The sequence below is a fragment of the Stegostoma tigrinum genome, chromosome 46 (assembly GCF_030684315.1).
Source record: "Stegostoma tigrinum isolate sSteTig4 chromosome 46, sSteTig4.hap1, whole genome shotgun sequence".
Taxonomy (NCBI): Eukaryota; Metazoa; Chordata; class Chondrichthyes; order Orectolobiformes; family Stegostomatidae; genus Stegostoma; species Stegostoma tigrinum.
In genome coordinates this window covers 3,294,895-3,314,960 of record NC_081399.1, presented here as the reverse complement: position 1 = coordinate 3,314,960, position 20,066 = coordinate 3,294,895, and the positions used below count along the sequence as shown (strand labels likewise).

Here is a 20,066-nt window from a genome sequence, read left to right as displayed (position 1 = left end):
ATGTGTTAGCAATCAAAAAGATGCCAATATTCTCTACAAATTTATTCAATGCCTTGGCACCCATTGCCACAGATTCATGATGTTTTTTCAATAAATAGCTTCTCCAGAAGGAGAGATACAAGTATTGTCTCTGAGGGGCGCTCTCCAATCTGCAGCTATTAGTTGACAGGGGTCAAAGTTGTGGCTTTATCTATATTCACAACAAGTTCAAATGAGGTTAAAGAGAGGGAAATGTGATCAGGAAAAGGCTCCAGGCATTTCTATTTTGTGTGTGGTGCCCAGGGTAATGCGTAAGTAATGTCAATCGCAAGCAATGAAATTAATGTCACTCAATGATGTTTGAAAAGCTGACAATATCTTTAAAGATACAGATATTTCAAAGGAAATGTGCATTGTGTCTTGTTTGATTGATCCCCCGTAAGCAGATCGAGAGTTCAATGAGAGATGGCAATCAACTGAAACTGAAACTGAGCATGACAACATTCTGCAGTGCTGTTCCAATAAACAATCAGATGAAACTAAGGAACAAGAGATATCCCCGCTGAACTGTCAATGCATAGTGGACAATGAATCATCAGGTAGTCTTAACAACTAGGTAATGTTAGGAGTGTTTTCAAGGTAGCAAATGAAATTACAATCTGAAAAATATGGAATTAGGGAAAACTGAGTCACTGATCAGGATGACAACAACATACAAGAAACATAAAATGCAAGGAAGATGAACGTAGAGCTCTGGTCAGTGCTTGGAAATATGACAGAACATGATTAATGAGACTTTCCCAAAAGAAGGATAGGATTGGCAATTGAATTTCCCAGGATTTAGACGTTTCAGATACGATCGAAGGAGATGCAAAAGATGTAGAAGAGTTGGTTTACTGGGAAAGATGTATCCAACAGCTACACTGAGTGGGGATTGATAAGAGGACTTGTGCAGCGATGCAATATGGATAGAACTCAAGAAAAAGGAAGGTGAAATCATGACCCTGGGACCCCCCAAGAGGCAGCAGTAGATAAAGGAGAGTATATGTCGACAAGTTTTGGAAAGATGTTAAGACAAAAACAGTGTTGCAGTGGTGGGTTATTTTAACTTCCGCTATATTGACTGGGACTCACTTTGTGCTGGACAGTTGGATAGGGCAGAACTTGAAAGGGCCTTTCAGGAGAGTTTGTTGACACAGTATACAAGCAGTTCAATCAGTGAAGGATTTATACTGGAGCTGATTTTGCGAAATGATCCCGGCCAGGTGAGTGAAGCATCAGTTTGGGAGCATTTCAGGAGTAGTGACCACATCACCACAAGTTTCAGATGCCCAAGAGAAGGATAGCAGCAATGTTTCGAAGAAGGTGTTAAATTGGGAGAAGGTGAACTATAACTTTAATAGGCAGGAACTAAAGGATTTTGAGTGGATGCAGCTGTTTGAAGGTAAATCAACATTGGACATGAGGGAATATTTCAAATGGCGGTTGACAGGAGGTCAGGTTCCAGTGAGAATGAAGGATGGCTATGGCAAGTTACTCAAACCTTTGATGAATGGCATACTATGATCCTGTTCAAAAAGCAAATGTCAGCATGCATAACATCGAGGAGGATTGAAACTGATGGAGCCCTTGGCTTATCTAAATAAAATAGGAATGGAGTTAAACAAGGAATTTGATAAATGGATAATGCAAAAAAGCATTAAGGAGATTCCCATGGATTCTTATACATATACAAAAAGCAAGATTGCAGCCATGAGAAGGGTTGACCCACTCAAAGACAAAGAAGGCAATCTATGTATCGGACCATAAAAGGTAGGAAAATAAGTCCTTGTGTCTGTATTCACCGAAGAGAAGGAATTGATGGTCAGTGATCTCAGGGAAGAGAGGATACAGCAGGATAAAGATTGTATAGGAGCATAGGCAGAAAAATGGCAGATGGAGTTTCATCATTTCAAATATGAGGTGATGCATTTTGGGAGGTCACATACAGGTTGACATTGGGCAGTGATTGGCAGAACCACTAGATCTATTGATGCAGAGGGACCTGAGGGCTCAAGTACACAGTTCACAGAAGTTGGCAGTGCAGATTGATGAAGTAGTTTAAAAAGCATGTGGTATGTTTACCTTCATTGGAAGGGTCATGTGCTGGAAGGATAGACAAGTTATTTAGATGGCCACACTTGGGATATTACATCCATTTATGGTGACCCCAACACCAGGGGAATTACAGCAGGAGAGGGTACAGAAAAGGTTTACCAGGACGTTGCCTGGTTTGGGGCATTTTAGCTCTTCAGAAACTTTGGACAGATTGGGTTTGTTTTCAATGGAAGGCAGGAGGTTGAGGGGCAAACACATAGAATATAAAAGATAGTGAATGGCATGGATAGAGTGGAAAGCCTGAGACTTTTTCCAAGGAATGAAGTGTCAATGACTAAGGGGCACTGGGTTACGACGCGGGGCAGGGTGGGGAGTATAAAAGAGATGTGTGTGGCAAGTTCTTCACATAAAGGATGGTGAGTCTGTAGAACAGATTGATTGAGGATGTACTTGGAGACACATGAGCAACATTCAAGAATTACCTGGATAAACAGATGAATAGGAAGGAAAGAGGAATTTGAATCATGTAAGTGAAAACAGTTCTGATACAGAAGCAAAATGCATTGGCACATGTTTGGAGGCCAGAAGGGCCCGTTGCTATCCTGCAACATTGCTTGTTCTTTGAAATAGGAACACCAGTCGGCCAATTGGCGTGTCAGATCTGCTCCAGCATTCAGACACTTCATGGCAGATCCAACATGCCTTAAAATCAATCAACTGCCCTTTCAACATAACCTTTGATACACATTATGAGCAAAAATCTGTCGCAATTTAAATACCCCCGGGGCACAGCCCCGACAGCTTTCAGAGGCAAAGTATGGACATGGTTATCAATATCTATCTCATTACTTTTACGATATGCACTGCACCACTAATGTTGAATAAGTCTGGCCATAATTGAAAATAAAACAAACCAATCCGGGATAAAGCAAGGGCCAATTTACAACTGTGTAAAATGAACTATGAAAAATAGGGACAGGAAGTATGCCATTCAGGCCTTTGAGCTTGTTCCAATGTTCATTCAAGTCAGTATGCTTTAATATTCCTCCTGGCAATGTTCATGCACTTGCACATTGTCTTGGATTTTCAAATACATCACAAATTTTATCCTACTTAGCTATACTTATGCACCAGGAATTTCACCTCCACAGCTCTCTTGTCACCTGCTCTGGGAAGAATTTCCTCCCGTCCTTGTTGTTAAATTTGTGCCAGTTTATTCTGAAACTCTCCCCACTGACCCGAAATTATGCAATGAAGGGAAACATCCTGCCAGAATTTACTCTGCCAATCTCCTTCAGAATCAAATAAGTCTAAATGAGATCAATTGAGGTTGGAAAATAAACAAATTTTATAAAATATGCTACAGCAAGGTGTAGAGCTGGATGAACACAGCAGGCATTTCTGAAGAAGGGTCCAGGCCTGAAACGTCAGCCTTCCTGCTCCTCTGATGCTGCTTGGCCTGCTGTGCTCATCCAGCTCTACACTATGTTATCTCAGATTCTCCAGCATCTGCAGTTCCTACTATCTTAGCAAATATGCTTTATGGTTTAACATAATCATCAGAACTGAAAGAAAGTCAACACAACAACTGAGAGCAATGACATATTCCTGTTCATCTCAGCATGTGCCCATCATCTTTGTTGTGCAACGTTATTCCGTTTGTTCAGTTTTGTGAAATTCCTGCCTGTTACTCAGCTGTGCTATCTCCTCATGGACAAGGTAGATGAAATGGAGCAGCAAAGTTTCTTCAGTGAACGTCATGCTGAAAATGTTGCAACATATTTATTTTTTCCTCACCCAGGGATATAAGTAGGGGATATTCACGGTCCTCTGATGCATTGCAAGTGAAGTCATGAATCTGGATTTATTTCAGACATTGTTCTAAGAATGGTGCAGCCAATAATTATACAGATGAAAATAATTTCCTACCCAATTCTTGCAGTCTTTGGCATACCTGGTAAGTCTTGTAAATTGAAAGTGTTGAAAAGTTTTGATATTTCAGCTGGAGGCCTGTTTCCTGCAATGTGCCACAAGATTCAGTTCTGTGCTCGTTGCTGAGCGTAATTTATTTCAACAATTTTAGAACATATGAGGGATGGTTAATAAGTTTGTGGAAGACACCAAAATTGGTATTACATTGGTGAGTGAAGAAATTTTTCTCGAAGTCCAAAAAGATATTGATCAACTTGACAAATGGAAGGAGAAATGGCAAATAGAGTTATTTAAGACAAATGACAGGTGTTGCATTCTGCGAAGGCAAATTGAGGCAGGGCTTACATAGATAATGGTGGGGAAGTGTTGTTAAACAGGGTTACCTTTCAGCGCAGGAAGTTAGTTTCTTGAAGGCAGCTTTGCATGCAGAAAAGGTGTGAAGAAGACATTTGTTATGTTTGCCTTCGTTGGTCATACCATCAAGTATTGAAGTTGCAATGTCATGTTGCATCAGTAAAAGGCATTGGTGAAGCCACTTGTGAAATGCTGTGCACAATTCTGTTCGCTCTCCTTCAGGACAGAGTATGTTAAATTCAAAATTATGCACAGAAAAGGAAGACTTTTTCTGGGTCTCTACAGTGTGAGATATATGGAGAGACTGACACTTCTTTCTGACACTTCTTTCCCTAGATCGTAGAAGGCTGAGTGCTGACCTTGCAGAGCTTTATGTAATCATTCAGGGCATCGATACTGCAAATAACAAAGGTCTTTTTGCAAGAGTGGGATTTTGCAAAGTAGAGGGCATAGGTTTCAGGTGAGAGAGGGAGAAAAAAGGTTCCCGAGAGGCAATTTTTATGCACAGAGGGTAGTGCATGCATGGAATGTGCTATGAGAGGAAGTAGTAGAGATGCATAAAATTACATCATTCAAAAGACATTTCCACATGTCCATTATGGGGAAAATGTAGGGGGAATTTTATCAGAAGCTGGAAAATGTGAATCGGTAGCTATGGGTCAACTTGTCGCCTCTGACGAAATCTCAGAATCCAAATGTGTTGAACGTCTATTCAGCCTACTGCGTGCACGCCGATCTTCTGAAGAGCTTCCCACTGTCGAATCCCTGTAACTCTGCACTCCCCATGGCTAACACAACTAGACTACAGAATTTGGAAGACTAAGGGTAATTTTGTATCACTAATCCACCTAATTCACACAGCTTTAGAACATGGGAGGAAACCGGAGCACCAGCAGAAAACCCACACAGACACGAGAAGAATGTGCAAACTGCACTCAGTCAGCTGTGAGTGGAATCAACCCCTCCTCCGTGGCATTGTAAAGCAGCAGTGCAAACCATTGAGTCATCCTTCTCAAAGGGTGAGTTTCTGTGCTGCATGGCACTATGATTCTATGGCTGTCCTCATTGAATTATCAGAGAGGAGGATGCAACAGTGGATCCCTGGCACCTTGTGACATCTTCTGTGGTAGCTTCTGACAATGTGCTCAGTGAACATGTATACATCCCGTAGAAACATAGATGTTCGGACCAACTGGAGGTTATTCTGCACTTCATTCAGAAAAAAAAAATCAGTTATCTGAATTATATCAACACACATTGGATTGTAAAGGAAGCTATCTGCACACATCAATGTCATTGTAAACAAAAGAAGGTACAATTCCTTGTGTCCATGTTTTTACAGTTTGTGGAAACAACTTACATAAACTGGACAGTTATGTCTCTTTCCTTTCACTTCTTTAAATTTATCAATTAAATAGATTTATTGGTTTGTATTTATATGAGAATCAATCAGGATTAGATTTAAGTTTTTTGACAATATTCAGATTGCATTGCTTTTTTAAGATTAGATTAGATTCCTTAGAGTGTGGAAACAGGCCCTTTGGCTCTACAAGTCCACACCACCCCTTGGAGCATCCCATCCAGACCCATCCCTCTGTAACCCACACACACCTGAACACTTTGGCAATTTAGCATGGCTGATCCACCTAGCCTGCACATCTTTGGAGTGTGGGAGGAAACCGGATCACCCTGATGAAACCCATGCAGACACGGGGAGAATGTGCAAACTCCACCCGGACAGTCACCTGAGGCTGTAATCGAACCTGGGTCCCTGGTGCTGAGAAGTTGCAGTGCTACCCATTGAGCCACTGTACCACCCCACAGTTTTGTTCTGCTAAGGTAATAGTCAGGATTTTAAAAGTGTGACTTCTCAGTGAGAAAAGAATCTGATAGTCGGACATATCTGATAACGGAGAATTATAGGCCTATAGCCTGACATCAATGTTGGGGAAAATGTTGGAATCAGTCTTTAAGGATGTAATGACGGAGCATTTGGAAGACAGTGAGCAGGATCTAGTCGGCATGGATTGACTTAAGGGAATCCAAGCTTGAGAAATCTTCCAGATTTTTACTGAGAATGTTACCAGTAGCTTACAAAATGATGCTGTGTTACAAGCTGTTGTGTATATGGACTTTCAAAAGTGTTTTAACAAGCTTCACACAAGAGATTAGTCATGAAAATGAAAGTTCATGGCATCGAGGGAATGCATTCACATGGATAGAGAATTGGTTGGCAGACAGGAACAGAGAGGTGCAATAAGTGACCTCATGTCAGAGTTCCAGGCAGTGAAAAGTGTGTTGGTGGAGGTTTCAGTACTCGGACTTGAGCAGCTCACAATATACACGAACGGATTGAGCAAAGGAGTTGAAAGCTTTTTTTTCCCAGACTTGCAGTGTCAGTGTGTACAGTGACGATAATGCTGACAAGCTGCAGAGTTACTTGCATAGTCTGGCTGAGTGGGCAAATAGTTCGTAAATGAAACATAATTAGAATAAATGAGAGGTTATCCGTGTGGGCCACAAAACAGGAGGATTGATTATGGTCCAAGTAATGGCAGTTTTAAGTTTCATGGTGGAACGATCGTTGATGGTTGGCATGTGAGTGCAGCAGGCACTGAGGAACATTAATGCTATGCTCTACTTCATAGTGAGAGGATTTGGGTATTGGAGAAAGAATATTCTGTTGTACTTATACATGGCTATCTTACAGCCACAACTTACTATTGCATGCAGCTTTGGTCTGGTAGACTGAGGCAGGAAAGTGGTGTAACTGAAGGACTCCAGTCAAGTTTTGCCTAACTGATTCTGGAGATGACAGTACTTACTGAGAGGAGGCTGGAATGGCTGGGCTTGTACTCACTGGAATTTCAGAGGATGAGGGGCAACCTCGTAGAGAATCCTAATTGGAGTGTACAATATAGATGCAAGAAGGAATTTCCTTCAAGTGCAGAATTCAAATCACATTTTAAGTATAAGCTGTAAGAAATAAGGACAGAGATGTGGAATGATTTCTTAACTCGGACAGTTGTGCATGTGCGGAATTCTATCCCACAGGAAGCTGCTGCAGCGAATGCATTCGATATATGCAAGAGGGATTAGGGTGTGGTCCTTGCAGTGAACGTGATCATGGGCATGGGGAGAAGATGGGAATAGAATAATGTCATTGCATGATCAGCCATGATCGGGTTGAAAGGTGGCTGCAGGCTTCAATTCTAAATGGCTTACACCTGCACTTATTTTCTCTGTTTCCATGTTTCTATCAGTGTCTGAAAAATTCTGGTAATTTTATTCAAAAGCCAAAAGTTTAGTTTGGTACTATTCTGATCTAATTTTTGTTCATTGAATAATTCATTTTAACGTGTATTGAGAATTTAAAAAATATTGAGGCAAATTTGCTTGGCAGTCTCCACTTCATTTTTTTAAATGCAGAATTTCTTGCCAATCCATAATTGGCCACAGGGCAGTTAACAGTAAACCACATCACGGCGGTTCTGGAGTCATTTAAAGGCCAGACCTGGTAAGCATGAAAATGTCCATCCCTAAAGGACATTAACGAAACAAGTAGATTGTTTTTATTACAGTTAACAGAATAACAATCAAGACTCTTAAAATCCAAATTTGTATTGAATTGAAGTTCAACCATCTGCTGTGGTCGGATTTGAACCTAGGCTCCCAGGCCATTACCTGGGCTTCTGAATTAACAGTCCAGCAATAACACTACTAGGAAAGCAATTGTGCCTATATTAATAAAAAAACTGTTAGATTATGATTTGCTCTATGTATTAGTTCAAAACAACTTAATTCGACGATGCTGGTATCTACTGAATCTTGCATTCTCTCTATTCTGAGTATTCCATGGTTATCACATGATGAAATCTACAAAATTCAATGTATGTTTAATTAAGAATATATCTATACAGAAGGCTGAGTATTAATGCCATTGTGTACTTTTTCAAGAAAGTTCCAGATATTTGTATTCTGTCTGATCCTGTTTTGTAACTTTTCTGCATTTCATACACAGCAAATCTGGTGGCGATAATGATTCTCTCCAGGGGAAACTGCGGCCTTTCTGATTGTACCTGTGCATACATGCTGGCGATGGCAGCAGCAGCTATTCTGATCATATTCTTCAATGTAACCATCCATCACATTTTCAGTTTTCACTTTATACATTCCTTCTTCTCCTACACTGGAGTTTGTAAGTTCATTATCTTCATGAACTCAGTCAGCCTGTATCTGGCTGTGTGGTTCACAGTCCTGTTCACACTTGATCGATATATCGCTATATGTTGTGAAAGACTGAAAACAAAGTATTGCAGAGGTAGGAAAGCAACTGCAGTTATCATGAGCAGCACTGCTCTGGTTTTAGTTGCTAATGTACCCTATTGGTTTGCTTATGAACCTGAGAAACTAATTGATCATTTACAATGGGGTTGTCGTGCCAATGTGAACTTCTTCATGTCCCTTGCAGGTGTAGTATTCTCTTGGTTACAAAGTATTTTTGTAGTTTGTCTTCCATTTTTGTCGATTTTCACGTTTAATTTCTTGACAGTCAGACGCATTGTAGTAGCAAACAGATCTCGCAGGGCCATTCGGGGATGCAGCAGTGAGCGTCAAAAAGACCGAGAGGTCGAGAGTCGAAGAAAATCCATTATTTTGCTGTTTGCGATTTCGGCCAGTTTCATTATTCTGTGGCTGACAGCAGCGGTGAGCTTTTTAGCCACAAGGATAACAAACACTGCACATTATCAAGCTAATTATGCAGCTCCTGCCTACATTGCCACTGAAACTGGCTACATGCTCATGTATTTCCATTCATGTGCAAATGTGTGCATTTACGCAGCCACTCAAAGTAAATTCCGGCAAGAGCTGAGAAAAGCATTGACATCTCCTTGGTCAGGTATTCTGATGCTAGTTAATCGAAAGTAAAAGTGATAAATATCTTATTCTCCATCTCCTTTTATTCTCATGTATCAACAAGCTCCGATACAGAGAACTAAATCTCTTATACATTAATTTCCTCAATTCAAATCTGGACGTTTCAATAAAGAATAAGGAAGGCTCTCAAATTATATATTTCTTTTTCATGAGTGGTGTCACAATTGTTTTGTGTCAAGCCAAAAAAAGGAGAACATTGTTTCTTTTCTTTTTGAGCGTCAAAATCATTTACAGCTGCAGGTGGAACATTCTATTCACAATAAACAAAGGCTCATGGTCATTTGGGAAATTAAAGCACTTTTCGTTCAGATTTCTCTGCTATCTGCACAGTTTAGGGAACTTCAGGTAGGTACTAAGAATAAAAGATAGAAATGAAGGAATTCAGCATGCCAGAAAAGAAAACTCAGCAGCTCAACCTTTGGAAAGTTATAGACCCTTTACTGGAAGAGTGAAAATAATCCCACGGACTGAAATATGTCACCTGGCTAGCCTGAGCTGCTATTCTTGGGTATCAGCCTTTATGTTTGTTGACTTCTCAGGAAACATTATTGCAAAATCATTTAATGTGCACTTGGATTTTTGCTTTTATTAATTACTTGATTGAAGTTAATATTTTCTTAACCAAGCAGCTGTTTATTTTATGCAGTTTTCACCTAAATGGATAAAATTAGTGGCAAGTTGATACAGATTTAACTCGCCCTCTTTTTGTTGGGTCAATAACTGTTGTCAAGGGTGGTAACCGAGCAATAAGTGGCATTGACAGGAAAGCAACATTGAGTCAAAGCGAGTGTAAAGCCTTTGCTTCCAGAATTAATCACCCAGTTACCAGAAACCTGGCATAACAAGGTGTAGAGCTGGATGGACATAGCAGGCCAAGCAGAATCTGAGGAATAGGAAGACTGACATTTCAGGCCTAGAGCATTGAGATGACCAGTCTAGCAGGGAAAGTCTTGAGATTGATCTGGCTTTCAGCTGTACTTTGATCAGGAATTTCATATGTGATTGCTTCTTGTTTGTTCACACATTATCAATACATCCAATATTCAGAGGATAGAACCTAAGAATTATATGAACGTTCATCAGAGCTTACCTGAAGCTATCCGTGTCCATCATGATAATCAGCAACCTAGCAAAATACAATTACACCTATTTGTAATGCCACGATTCACTGAAAGACCTAAACAAATCAAGTGTACTACCTCATAGTCACATGAGGATCCACCTCAAAAAAATTGAACAACTTTGTAAGTCATGATATACCTCTGAGAAAGCCATGCTGACTATATCCGGTTAATCCTTGCACCTTCTCATGGAAATAAATGTACTCCTTCAGAATTTTCTTCAACTATTTCCCTACACTAATGTGACACTCACTGTTCTGTCATTATCTGTCTGTTCTGGTTATCTCTGCCAACATTCTGAAAAATTGAAACCATATTAACAGTTCTCGAATTCTTCGGCAGTACCCCCTTGGCAAAAGATGAATTTAAGAATTTGGGTCATCACTCCATCAACCTCCACTCCTGCCTTCCAAAGCAGCCTGGGACACAATTTTTGTGGACCTAGAGATTTGTCCACTGTTAAACCGGTAAGCATCTCCGACACCTTCTCCTTTATCAATTTTGCTCAAGCTATTCACATTCTCTCCCCTTGGACTCCAAACCATTATCACCATTCTCTTGAATGACAACCGATATAAAATATTGATTCAAATCCCTACTGATCAAATCTGGATTCACATGCAGATTGTAGCCACCCCCCCTCAGTTTTTTTCATCTTCTCCTTGAATTTATATTGGAATGTTTTAGGATTTCCCTAAATTTAGTCACCAGCGATTTCTCATGCTCCCTCTTTGCTTTCCTAATTGCTTTGTTAATCATCACTCTGCAAATTCTGTACTCCATGAATGCCTCCACTTACTTGTTACCTTGATTCTGTCTCATACTGAATATCTCTGATCATCCATGGTTCTTTGGGCTTGTTACAAGTTCCTATTACCCTGAAGGAAACACGCTTGTCTTGTTCCCATCCTATTTTCAATTTAAATGACCATCCTTGGCTTTCCAAAATATTGACAATCGTATAGTCACAGAACACTGAAACAGATTATTTTTTATAACTCATCCACATTCGCCAGATGCGCAAACCTGACCTGATCCAATATGCCGGTATTTCACCATTGTCCCCTCAAAGCCTTCCCATTCACATAAACATACATATCTGGTTGAAATGTACAAATAGCATCTACCTCAAACACTGCCTCTGACAGCTGGCTCCATACATGCATTATCCTCTGCATGAAAATGTTGTCCGTTTTATCTCTTGAAAATTTTTCCCTGCTCACCTTAAACCCATTACTCTTAGTTTTGTGCCATCCCCTCCTAGGAAGAATACTATGACTGTGTCCTTCATGATTTTATATATGTCTTTCTGTTCACCCCTCAGTCTTCGAAGCTGAAGGGACAAATGCCTCAATCTATTCAATCTTCACTTATAACTCATGTCACCTTGTTGCGCCAGCTAATGTCTTTATAGACCATTTTGCACCCTCTCAAGCGTCATAACATTTCCCCAGCAGTATCTGTTATCAATCTACCTTGACCTGATCTTGCCTTATTTTGGTAAGATTTGCTTTCCCCGAATACAATGCATCATGCTTCTTTTTTATTATTTGCAACTTATGTGTTCCCTTCTCCGTGAAAATCTTATTGTGCGTGATGTTGCGTTTTTAATCAGAAAATGCTTCAGTACCGTTATCTCAACCACGACCCTGCCATCCTTCCTCATGAATTAGGTCTAGAACAGTTCATTGGATACTCCACAAGTTTCATGAAAAACTCTCCTACAGACATTTAAAAACACACACACACACACACACACACACACACACACACACACACACACACACACACACACACACACACACACACACACACACACACACACACACACACACACACACACACTACATCCAAGCCATTAAACTAATCCTGTCCTGGTTGGAGGTTAGATAGACCTTAGGTTTCAGTTAAAAGTTTGGCGCAACATCGTGGGCCGAAGGACCTGTGCTGTGCTGTACTGATCTTAGCTATGTGTTCTGGTTAATCTGAGGAAAGTGAATTCAACTCCCATCATTAGCTGATTGTTATTACTTCTACACACCTCTACGAATAGTGCTCAAATTTTCTCTTCAAGTTCCAGCCCACTGTCTGGGATCTAAAGTAATGTTTCATGACACCTGCCTTTCCAGAGTGTTTTTTTTTAAAACTGCTAACACTAAATTCATGCATTCAACTCTGTTGATATTTAAATACCTAACCCTTTTCCTCTACCCTGATGCGGTGAAGTATCTTTACAGTATCCAATGAAATCTCATTTTATTTTACTCCCTGGGGTTTCTTTTCTCCAAACGTACTATCCCCCACAATTTGAAAGTGATATTGGTGGACAAACATTGACTTATAAACTAGTCCGTAGCTGGTTACCAATCCAGCTGCTATTCTTGAAGTTCTATCTCTCTTCACTTCCACATGAGTTCACAATACTTCAGGAAGTCAAGGAGAAAGGGACACTGAATAGAAAAAAAAAGAACTGTCAACAGAAAGAGAACTAAAGTCCTTTTGAATCAACAGCAGAAGGAGAGCACGAGCTCCATCTAAAGCATCAATGCACAACTTCAGAAACAACTGAAAGCAAAAATGAAGCCCGAGGACTTCCTTTGTCAGACATTTCTTTTCAACTTATTTTTAAAAAAATCTCAGGATGACAAAACGGTTTTCCTTCTGCTTCTGAAGCAGACATTCCTAAACCACTGTGGCAACAGCTGTTGGAACGAGAATCAGCAAAACACTAAACTCTCTTTAAGGCACTGTACTATCACATGCTCCTTCTTGATTTCTCTACCCTTGGTAAAATGTTTTGCCCTCTTCTTCTTCAGTTATTTTATGACTATTCTTATAGTAAACACTTTTTAATCTGTTCAAGAAGCCTGGTGAAAATGCCTTTCATTCTGGATAATAGAGGCACAAAGCAATAATTCACCGTATGTTGACCTAAGCATCATGTACTTTTACTAATTAACTGACTGGTAGAGTATTGGGCCTCACTACTTCAGCAAAGTGCTCCAGACAGTGTTGTAATTTAGTTGGGAGTTCAGCATGTGAATCTCAGATGGAACCAAAATGAAACTGTGTCAGCAACTGCCGTGGTTGTCGAAAGATAAAAGGCACGATGAAAGTTTCATATTTTAAAACCAATGGCACTGAAATTTGGTAAATCATTTCAGCAGGTTGAGAGCGTATGCCTCATTCATTTGCAACATTTAACTAAGGCTTAGCCAGTTGACAAAATGAGTGAATTTAAGGTGATACTGCCTGCCAACGCAAAGTGATGGCGATAATGGATGTGTTGGCAAAGTAATTGGGATTGATGAAAACACCAGAATGGCAGGGATATCCAAAAATTGTGTCATCCTCATTGGAGGATTACAGAATTCCTCCAGGGCAGATAGAAACAATTTGGCCTCTTGAGTTTGCATCAGCTATCCAAACAGTATGCATCGCTCCACATTTATCATAGTTAAACTATTTAGTGCACACAGCTCTGGCTGCTGAGTGGAATATATTCCCAGAGAAGTGGGAAATTTGCAGCTCCTCTTGGGAAATAAGGCAAACCAACCAAACAAAATGTTGTTGGGAAAGCATTTTAAGACCAGTGTCCATCAATCTATTAGTTTTAATATAACAATGCAAAAGGATGAGTCTGGTCCACAAGTTAAAGTTCAAAATTGGAGCAAGGCCAATTTTGATGGTATTAGACCAGAAACTTTCAATAGTTGATTGGGGGAGGTTGTTCACAGTTAACTGGACAACTGGCAAGTGAACTGCTTTCAAAAATAAGAAAACAAGACTTTTTAGGCAGCGCGTTTCCATTAGTGTAAAGGCGAAGGCTGACAGAAAGGAACATTGTTTCACCATACATAGTAAGACTGTTGTCCAGAAAAGTAAGCAGACTAATATCAGGCATAGGCAGCTATGATCGAGTGAATCCAAAGTGAAATATAAAGGTTTAGGAGTACACTTCATGTAGAAATGAGGGGAGCAAAATGGAAAAATGAGGCAGCTTCGAGAGATAAGGCTAAGGGAAATCCAAAGAGAGCATAATAGCATATGAACAGAAAAGAGTAACTCAAAAAAGAATAGCGCCATGTAAGTATCAATGAGAACGTCCATACTTGGAACTGCAGGAGATGGCATTGATCCTAAATTATATTTCTCGTCAATATTTGCCGGGGAGAATGTAGAACATAGAACATAAAACAGTACAGCACACGATGTTGAGTCTAATTTTACCCTAATCCTAAGGTCTATATAACCTCCACTCCTACCTTATACTATATCAGTGTGCCTATCTTCTGGCCACTTAAGTTCCCCTAATGAGGAGGAGTTCACTGCCCTCTCCGGCAATGCATTCCACGCCCCTACCACTCTGAGTAAAGAGCCTACCTCTGATGCCTCTCCATATCTACTTTCACTTACTGTAAAACTAAGCCTGCTCGTAATAGCTACCTCCAAGCTAGGAAAAATGTCTCTGGCTGTCCACTCTATCTATTCCTCTGATCGTTTTGTACACCTCTATCAAGTCAATTTGTTCTAAACCGAAAAACTCTAGCTCTCTCAACCTTTTCTCGTAAGGCCTGTCCTCCATTCCAGGCAACATCCTGGTAAATCTCCTCTGCACTTTTTGCAATGCTTCCACATCTTTCTTGTAATGAGGTGACTACAATTGGACATGATACTCCTGATGTTGCCGAGCCAGGGTTTTGTACAGTGGCTCAACCAGGGTTTTTATCGAGTGACTTGGAAGTTTGGAACTCAAAGAAGTAAGTAGTAATATTATCAAAAGTGTTCACATTACCGAAGAGGAGATGCTATAGATCTAAATATGCATAAGGTTAGGTAAATGCCAGGGGCTTGATCAAGTCTATTGCAGGAATTCTTTGGAAAAATTGGAAGAAATTTTGGCCACAAAATAAGATAGTTGTCTTATCAACAAAAACGCATACGGTGCCACAGATTGGAGGGTGATTAATGTTGAGGTTTGTTTTTCAGGAAGGTAATGGCTGAGTGGTAGTATCACAGGACTGTTAATCCAGAGACCCAGGTAACATTCTGGGGACCCTGGTTCAAATCCCAAATCAGAAAATTAATGCGATTGAATTCAAAGTAAATAAATCTGGAATTAAGATTCTATCCATTACCAAGACTCCATTGCCGATGTTTGGTTTTAAAAAATAAAACATCTAGGTCACTAATGTCCTTTAGGGAAGGAAGCAACCATCCTTATCTGGTCTGGCTGATATGTGAATCCAGACTGATGGCAATGTGATTGCCACTTAACTGCCAGCTGATCAATTTGGGATTGGCAATGAATGCAACCTAGCCTGCGATGCACATATCCCAGTGATATAACAAGAAAAGATAAGACGTTTGCATGATATATTTAAAAAAAAAACAAACGGCAGTGAATACAATGTCACTGCTGGTTAAATTATTGGAGGGATTTCTAACTCACAGGATCTGCATGTATTTGGAAAAGCAAGGGCTGATTAAGAATAGTCAACGTGACTCGGCGCATGGGAAATCATGTCTCACAAATTTGAATGAGATGTTTCAAGTTATGAGCAAGATGATAGATAAAGGAACTGCAGTAGATTTTGCCTACATAATGTTTCAAAGTGCCTTAAAGAACACATCGCATGGTAAAGTGGTTAGCAAGGTTAGATCACACGGGATCGATGAAAAGTTTGACAATTGGAGAAACATTGCCTAGACAGAAGGTGGTCAAAGTTTTTTGTCTTTCAGGTTTGAGGCCTGTGTTCTGCAGTATGCCACAAGCATCGGTGCTGGGCCCACTGTCATTTGCAAGAACGAATTGGAGGGCAGATGGAGGCAGAGCTCATCATTGTGTGGATGACACAAAAATTTGTGGTATGGTGGAGAGTGAAAATAGTTATCAAAGAGTGCAATGAGGTCTTGATCTATTGGTGCAATAGACTGTGAAGAGACATTTGGAGTTCAACACAAAAACTGTGAGGTGTTTCTCTTTCGTCAGACAAATATGTTCAGGACTTTTGCAATTAACGGTAGTCTGATTGATCAGGGAGGCATTTGGGGTGCATGTTGATCCTTCCTTGAGAATAGTACTACTAGTAAACAGGGTGATGAAGGAGTTTGGCATGCCTGCCTTCAAGTATCAAATCATTCATTACAGGAGCTTGGTCGTCATGTTATGACCCTTCAAGACATGCTAAGGCCACCCGTTGAGCACCACATGCAATTCTGATCATCCCACCATTGGAAAGAATTTATTAAACAGGGAGGGGTGTAAAATAATTACAAAGATATTACTAAGCCTGAAAGATTTGAGTTATACAGAGAGGATACATAGACTGGGACTTCTTTCTTAGACCGCAGGAGGCTGAGGGATGACCTGAAAAAGGTTTATAAAATCACAATGTGCATGGATAAGGTGAATAGACAGGGTATTTTCTGCAAATCATAACGGCTGAGGTTGAAAGGTGACAGGTGAATGACTTGAAAGCGACCCAAGGTCCATTTTGTTCATAGAGAGGGTGGTGCAGGTTTGAACGATCTATCATACGAAGTGGGAGAGGTGATTGATTTGACAGACACTTGACAGCTACATGGAAAGGAAATGTTCAGATGGTTATACACCAATCGCGGGAAATGGCACTGGTTCAGGTTAGAAACCCTGTTTGCATGAATGAATTGAGGCAAAGGGTAATTTAGGTTGGCCAAATCACCAAACCTAAACATGTTGTGACAATGCGGGGAAACTGGAGCAAAACCAAGCAGGTTCGGGGTGAACATGCAAACTACACACTGACAACCGCCTCAGTCCTGGGCCACCAGTACAAACCATTGAGCCACCTTGGGCAGTTATAAGTCAAACACATTGCTGAGGGTGTTGTGTCAGTTGAATATTAGGACAGCAGTTTCTTTTCAAAAAGGGCATTCGTCAACAGTGAGTTGCAGTAATAAAAACCCAAACTTGTGACCGGAGTGATGTTGCTCATTATGGAAAGTCATATATAAGTAAACAAACTTGCTCTTCTTTTCAAGGAAAACCAGGAACATTGTCTAAGTTCCAAAAAGAAATATTTAAACGTGTGCAATCGCTAATGAGAATGCAGAAAAGTAAAGAGGGCGCCTTCTTTGATTTATTTTGAAAAAAGCCACAAAATAAATGAAGTGGTTGAAGGAAATCTGGCCATTATTCGAATGAAACAGAAAGGTTAATGCAGCACTTTAAGATAAAATATTGGCAGAAAACTACTGAATAAAAAGAGTATCTGTCGTCCTTAATATAGTTTTGGGGGCATCCAGTCTAAAGATTTGAAATTCAAGGAATCTTCTGGGCAGGAATTCATGGAGACTTTTTTTTTCAAAGTCATTCGCAGGGAGTGAGTATCGCTGAACAGGCCAACGTAATTGCTCAGAGGCCAGTTCAGATTCAACCACATTGCAGATGGTGTGGTATTACATGGAAACCATACCAAGTAAGGACATCAGTCTCATTCCCAAAAGAATATCCGTGAACTAACTGGGTTAACAAAAGAGAGGTCAAGAAGTCAACCCCAGCCAATTATATATTACTGTTACACAGTTCACAAACATTTTCACCAAGTCCTAAACTGACTGCCACATTCCAGGCTCCATGTAAAGTCAGAGTGGCGCCAGTTTCGTCAGCATTCAACCGTAAAATCTGCCTTAATTGAATAACACTGGAACCCTCCATTCTATCCATTTGTCTTTCTTTTAAGATTATTCCTGAAATATGTTTATCTGTCTGAGTATGTGTGAATGGCGTAGTATTAACCAATATTGGGTTTGAATAATAGATATTAATTAGATTATCAACAAAGTTATTTAACTTTGATTTTCTGAGGCTTTGGCATGGCCGATGTTGTTTTATTCCCTTCTTGTTTTAATTGTAAACATTGTGTCTGGTGTCGAATATTTAAATAAAAGACATCACAAGTCGAATATTTAAATAAAAGACATCACAAGCAACCATTGGGGCAATTTTGATGTTCATTGAATGCATTAATTTTACTATCATGCAAATACTGGGATACGAGGCGGACTTTGCTTTGTTTTCTGTCACTACGTTGGAACAACAAACTACGTTAATAGGCCATATATTTGTGTTCTTCTGCAAAGACTGCACTAAGAATGTGACTTAATGTCTGCAACAGTGGAAAAATAAGACCTTAAGGCAGAGCAGATAGTTCAACGAGACAGCCGGCTCGGTTATTTAATCAGAATGTGACGAACTAATTACTTCACTGTTTGCCCACTCTCTATAACCGTTCAATGTGCCATCAATGAGAAAGATACCAATCTTATCCCTAAATTTATTAAATGCCATGGCAGTCGCTGCTAAAGATTCCTGGCAATTTACAAAAAATAATTTCTCCAGTAGCAGAGATTCAAATATTGTCTGTGCAGAATGTTAACCAACCTGCAGCTAATGATTTGGCAGAGTTGCTTGTTGCGGCTGAACCTATAATCACAACAAAATCAAGTGAGGTTATAGAGAGAAAAATGCTATCAGAAAAGTTTCCAGGCATTTTTATTGTGTGCGGTGCCCAGGGCAATACAAAAGTAACATTCATCACTGGAAAAGCAATTAATGAGACTTGCTGGTATTTAGAGTACTGATAGTATCTTCAAAGTTGCACGCATTTCAAAAGAAGTGTACATTGCATCTTGTTTAATTGAGCCTCAACAAGTAGATCTAAAGTTGAAAACAAGATGAAAATCAGCCAAACCTAATACTGCCATGACAAAATTCTGTAATGTTGGTCCATTTAACAATCTGATTCCAGCGGGGAACAGGAAATCTCCTCACAGGCCTGTAAACGCAGAGTGGACAATTATTCATCAGGCAGCGGTACCAACGAGATAACGTAAAGTGTTGTTGAGTATCGCAGATGATGGTACAATTTGCAAAAGTTGCGATTACAAGAAAATTGAGACATTAGTCAAGGCCACAACAACACACAAGCAACATAAAACTGAAGGAAGATGAAGCTTTGATTAGCGCATGGAACTATGTCAGAAGTGCAGTTGAGGAGACTTGGCTGAAAGAGGGTCAGAATTAGCATCTGAATGTCCCAGCGGTTACATGATTCAGACATGATCAAAGGAGATGTAAAAGATGTTGGACAAATACTGGCAAAGGAGTATCTAACAGCTGTATTGATGGAGGATACGCCAGAAGTCTCATACAGTGATGCAATATGTGTAGAACTCAAGAACAGGGACTATGAAATCACAGTGCTGGGGCCTCCCAACAGTCAACGGGAGGTAAAGGAGCAAATATGTAATCAGATTTTGGAAAGATATAAAAAGAGAGCAATGTTGTCTTGGTGGGTGATTGTAACTTCTCCGATATTGACTTGGACTGGCTTTTTTGGAAGACTGATGGAGCAGATTTTGTACTAGTCTTTTAAGAGATGTTCTTGACACTGTATAACACAGTCGAATTGGTAAATGGATTATGCTCGACCTAGGTTTGGATAACAAGCCTGGCCAATTCAGTGAAGTTTTAGTGGTGAGCATTTCAGGAGTCATGACTGCACTCATAGATTGGGATAACAGAAGTGCACGGGAAAAGTTGTTTGATTTCATCCAGCTGAACTACAATAATATCCAGCAGCAACTGGTGGATTGCAATGG

The 20,066-nt window shown here is 40.0% G+C and overlaps 1 protein-coding gene across 1 annotated transcript; it reads left to right on the top strand.

The window, feature by feature from the left end:
- Window positions 1-3,928: 3,928 nt before the first annotated feature.
- LOC132207370 (probable G-protein coupled receptor 139) lies at window positions 3,929-19,298 on the top strand. The gene is made up of 5 exons (XM_059642785.1): window positions 3,929-4,033; window positions 8,384-9,262; window positions 10,764-10,888; window positions 15,075-15,181; window positions 19,214-19,298. The coding sequence occupies exons 1-5, from the start codon at window positions 3,964-3,966 to the stop codon at window positions 19,296-19,298; spliced, it is 1,266 nt and encodes a 421-aa protein (XP_059498768.1). The 5' UTR covers window positions 3,929-3,963.
- Window positions 19,299-20,066: the final 768 nt, after the last annotated feature.